Genomic DNA, 5,000 nt, shown 5'->3' on the forward strand with positions numbered 1-5,000 from the left:
ACGAATTTAATTCACGAGTGGCCTGGCATTGACAATTCGCATGACTTGTGATGAGTTTTTGGACCCTAGCAATTTAGAAGAAGGGTTCTCCACCTGATAAATTTGAATTTTAATGCCTTGTTGTGTAAGCAGAGTAAGGTGGTATTTGCTTTGAATATGAAAAGCTGAACCATGTATGGAATTTTGTCAATAAAACTTCCATTCTGAAGGTTTGCCCATCAAGGAAAAACTAAATAATCCATGAAGATCCTACATGTGTATGTTAATTAGTCTTTTCATTCAGCTGCTGGTACATTATTTAATGCAGATTCCGTGTAAGGCATATTTAATGATTTTTTTTTCCCATGACAGTGTTTGGCTTTAGACTGTTTCTTCTTACTCTGTGTTCCTTTTTACAAATTTTTGTGATCTAAACAGGCATGCTTTCTACCAAATGGATTCTCAATAAAGGAGCTTTTGATCTTCATTCTGTGCTACACAGTTAATATTCTTTTTTTGTCAAAGTGTTTTTGAAAATGTAATTTCTGGAAGTTTTGAAAAGTTTGTGGACTATTTGAATAACATATTTCATTATGTTTCAGCTGGGAGACTGTGTGTTTAAATTACCAGGATTGGGATAAGCTCTTGAGGTATTTTTTTTAATATTCTTGCATTGCTTTTAATGTTGCTGTTGGATAGAGTATTTTCAGCAAACATATCTGAAATTTAAAAAAAGGTTCGTTTTTATTGTGCTTTTGAACCACTGTGACCACTCATTCATTCATGAATTCAATTTCAAGATCATATGCATTCATTTGCAAAGGGGGATCATAATTATTTACCGTTGTGTCAGAAGATATACCTTAACATCTAAATGACTTAAGTTATTTAATGCAGTATTTTCATGAATGCCGTAAGTCACTGCATGAATCTAAAGTTGGCTTCAGTAGACCTTTTTGCAGATATGGTGGCCATTTTGATTTCTATTGTTTCGAAAGACAGTATGGGATGCTCAAAATGGCCACCGTATCTGCAAAAAAGTCTGTTAGAATACTGGTACTTGTTTTATTACATGGAAGCTTCTTACTCTGCAGTATGTGTGCCAGAATGCTTACGGTATTTTGTACTTATGGCAGCTGAGAAACCAACACTAATAAAGTTCTCTGAAAAACTGTGCCACCTATTACAAATGTGTTTTTCACACACATGGACAATTCATGCAGACAACTTAAAGAGTACTGTAGATCTTAGTTAACAAGGTTATTGGGACGGAGTATTAATTTGCTTTTTTGTGAGCTATTTCTGAGTTTGGAGGCCTTCCTGTGTTGAGACTCATAAGGGCTGTGTATAATATGTGTCTATATGCTGAGTTTGTATTTTCACAACTCCAACATTAATCATGACTTGAAAAGGCTCAAAACTGTAATTTTGTAACAAAGATATTTTGGCTTATCTCTTGCACTGTGGCTATCCTGTCCCTGGTGAGCAAAGTTTTTCATATGGGTTTTGTGATCAGTGCACACTGGTATATAGTTAAATGATGAAAAGCACACAAAGAAAAGCCTTTGCTTTATTTTCTTGATTCTATGAGAAGATAAGATGTGTGTGATGCACCCATGAAAGAGATGGTAAACTAGAGTCCCAGGCAGGATTCAAACGTACACCTCCATAACACTGGTCACAAAGAGAAGATATTCTTTTGACGGGGGGTTCTTTACTCCAAAATGAAATCTAAATCCGTTCAAAATCAGTGTTTGAAATCAGTCTTTTTCGTTGATGTTTAGTCTGCTTCTCCAAGATCTTATTGAAAGAGATGTACCGTAATGCTTCCTCATTTAGTCTTAGCCCCTAGGAGCATGATTTCTGCACAGCTGCAACCATATGAATGCTATGAACTCATTTGGACACAATTGGTCGCAGGGTTCTCAATTGTTGAACCCGTAGCACCTGTCATGGGTGTCACAAGTATTTGTTACGGCTGTGTAAGTGCCTCAAATCAGTAAATCAGTTAGTCAATCAATTTTGCAAATAAAAGAACGACTTTTGGAGTGAATCAATCTGTAAAATATTTTATGTTGCATAGCCTGCCTACAGAACGACCCAACAAATTATTAGTGTATTTGAAGGGCTTTGATCACAATGAAAAACTTAGCTGCCATGTTCATTATGAATTCAGAACATTTTTGCCCATGCCGATCGCAGATGTTGTGTTCCGTACATGGCCGCAAAGCGAAATTTTCTCAAAGTAAAGTATTGTGATTACAGATAAATTTGTCAGTTAATATTACTATATAATTTTCCGGTTTGGAAAGGTGTGATTTCAATTTCCAGTTCTCAGATCCACTGAACAAATTTTAAAATGCGCATAAAGTTTTTTAGAAAAAAAAAAAGACTATTACCCCAGAATGAAGGAAAACATATTTCAGAGTCTCTTGATAAAAGCAATTTCCCGGGGGAGCATGCCTCCGGGCCAAGTAACCTGGACCGTACTTTGGCAAATTTATGTACTTCAGTGTTATGGTTGAAAATAGCACAGCAATAACTGTTCAAAATTCTATTGAGAACCCTGATTAAAATTAATAGGTGGCAATTTCCTCAAGTGTGCATTCTCATCTTGTTGAGCTCCCTCCTTTACCTCTGTCAAATTTTGAGTGGATAACAATGAATAATATTGTGAATTGTTAAATGGAATTAATTAATGTTTTTATATTACCGTTGCTTAAATTGTCCATTTAAGTGCAAGGTCACTTCACCCATTTGTGAATTGTTTAGACACTTATAAGAAACAGGATTAATTAAGAGAGAATTATTATCTTTTGAGGCTCTCATTGCTCTTCAGAGGTAATCATTCTAAGCACATTGAGCACATAATTAGGCCAGAAGCTGAAGTATGCACCAAGAATTCTTGCTTTTAATTATTAAAATAACCAAGTTGGAGTTAACAAAAGTGCATTGCCACATGTATTCATGAAACACAAACATATGATAAGGTCACATGGTCTCAAGTGTTCCTTTCATACCAAATGAATGAGGGCTAGGAGTGCATTCCCATAGATTGGAACCATTAATTAAAACACCAAATTGCTAATAATTATTTCCTCTCAAGTCTCTGAGATCTAATGTTATTTTCAACAATTCACTTAAATCATCAATATGATGATTTGACACTTACAGTCGAGCTACACCTGTACCTCACACGTGACTAGTAGTTTTGAAATTTGAACTGAGTATTCAAATCTCGTGCTAGTTTTAAGATTTTGAATTTCCTGTGGATATTTCCTTGGTGTATCGCAAATAGTTGGCTATGAACTTTCGTTTTATTATAAAAGAAACAGTGTTTGAAAAGTGAAAACTTTTTCGAGCATTAAATGAATTATTGTTCAGTTATTACATGCATTTTTCATACCAACTTTAACAAAAATCTTCAAAATTCCATTCAAATCACGGAAGCTCCAAAGGGAAATGCAGATGTTCATTTCAGTCTCATGGTTACTGGTCATGTGTTACATAGCTCGACTTTAAGGGGATCTTTTTTAATAATGGCTGTTATTAAAAATCTATTTGTGACAATTGTTTGCAAAAAAGAGCTTTAGTTGCGACCGGAAAATTATTTAGTTTTAGATAGCGTAAATTATATAGTTTCAAGTTGTATTCTATATGTTCAATGTCAATTGGAATAAACTTTGTCGTTTTATTGGGTGACAGCACCTTTCAGAAGAGTACCAACAGCAATGAAAAAAGGCTTTATAAATACCTGAAGAATGAGCTCTTTCCAGCTGTGATGCCATCAGCTAACTTAAAGGTAACTTAATTGTTAATCGTCATTGACTGCTTCAAAATGTCGCGGCCAATAAATTGAAAAGAAAAGAACAAAGCATTAGCTTGTGCTTGTTATGGCATATCCAGAAAGTTATGGAATTTCAGAAATACGATTTCCTAGTTTGGGAGGCAATGGACTTCTTTGAATTTGAATCACGAAAAATGATGCTCTTGCACTGCAAAGGTGGCTTTGGTTGAGGCATCTTTAGGACTTTACGTGTTGACTCACTCACACATTTTATTTTGTACTTCCGTTTTGAAATGACTGGTAGTTTCAAACCATATTTTTATGAATTCAATTAACAGGAGGATGAAAAAGAAAAGGATTTGGTGACTTTAAACAAAGACAGGTTACCCAAAGTTCAGGATCAGGTATAATTATTCTTTTTTTTCCTGTATTGAGAAGCGGAAGTGGCTCTCGGTTGTTGTCTTGAAATGAGTGCCTTCACCGTGCATGGTAAGGCAATTCCAAGTTTTGTCTCAAATAGGACAGGAACTGAGACTTCGAACAAACCATTTCCAAAACTGCTGATATTTTCGTTCGCAAAGGGACTATCGAAGACAGCAAAGGAGTAAATATCATTCGGTCAGCGCGTGATGAGTGACGTGAATATTTATATGGAGTTTTGTAAAACTACCAATCCCAGCATTTACGGCAAAATCCACGTTTCAGTGTTTGCCCGAAAATCCCGGGTGCGGAAACAGACGGAGATGCTCGTCGTCTCGCTTAGGCGTGTATTAAGTTAAATTAAGTCTTGGTTACTTCAAAGACACAAAATTTTCTTTTTAAAATAAAGCTTCTTTTATTTACATAAACAGTAATTCCTCATTTACGCCGACTTTGATTCCCTGGTTGTGGGAATAGTGCACTTTTTGGGACAGTTCCGTGGTTAGCTTGAAGTCCTCGCCTTGGGTAAATTACACCCACTACGGAACTGTTTTCCAAAAAAAATTCATGTTCTACTACCAAACTTTTTTTCTTCTTCAAATATGTTCTTTATTAGACTGTTCTTAGCAAATACCTGAATAATCGGGGGTCACCGTGCTCGTTTGAGAGAAAAGGATCATTTACTTCGCTATCGGGTTGAGTTTGAGCGAAATCTCTTACGTTTTGTATGCGCACGTGCTCATGTGCGCGCGCTAATGACGCGAAATCGTGCGCAGTAGGGATGCGCAATGCAATACTAAGGAATTACCTTAAG

General features: G+C 35.9%; 1 protein-coding gene across 1 annotated transcript in view; it reads left to right on the forward strand.

Annotated features, from left to right (window-relative positions):
* Nucleotides 1-5,000, forward strand: part of LOC138021852 (histone acetyltransferase KAT6A-like) — a 35,665-nt gene that overhangs the window by 16,017 nt on the left and 14,648 nt on the right. Inside the window, exons 8-10 of the mRNA XM_068868873.1 lie at nt 582-629; nt 3,685-3,781; nt 4,105-4,170. Of these exons, the coding sequence (XP_068724974.1) occupies nt 582-629; nt 3,685-3,781; nt 4,105-4,170 (211 nt within the window). The remainder of the gene's footprint in view (nt 1-581; nt 630-3,684; nt 3,782-4,104; nt 4,171-5,000) is intronic.

The sequence above is a fragment of the Montipora capricornis genome, chromosome 10 (assembly GCF_036669925.1).
Source record: "Montipora capricornis isolate CH-2021 chromosome 10, ASM3666992v2, whole genome shotgun sequence".
NCBI classification, from domain to species: domain Eukaryota; kingdom Metazoa; phylum Cnidaria; class Anthozoa; order Scleractinia; family Acroporidae; genus Montipora; species Montipora capricornis.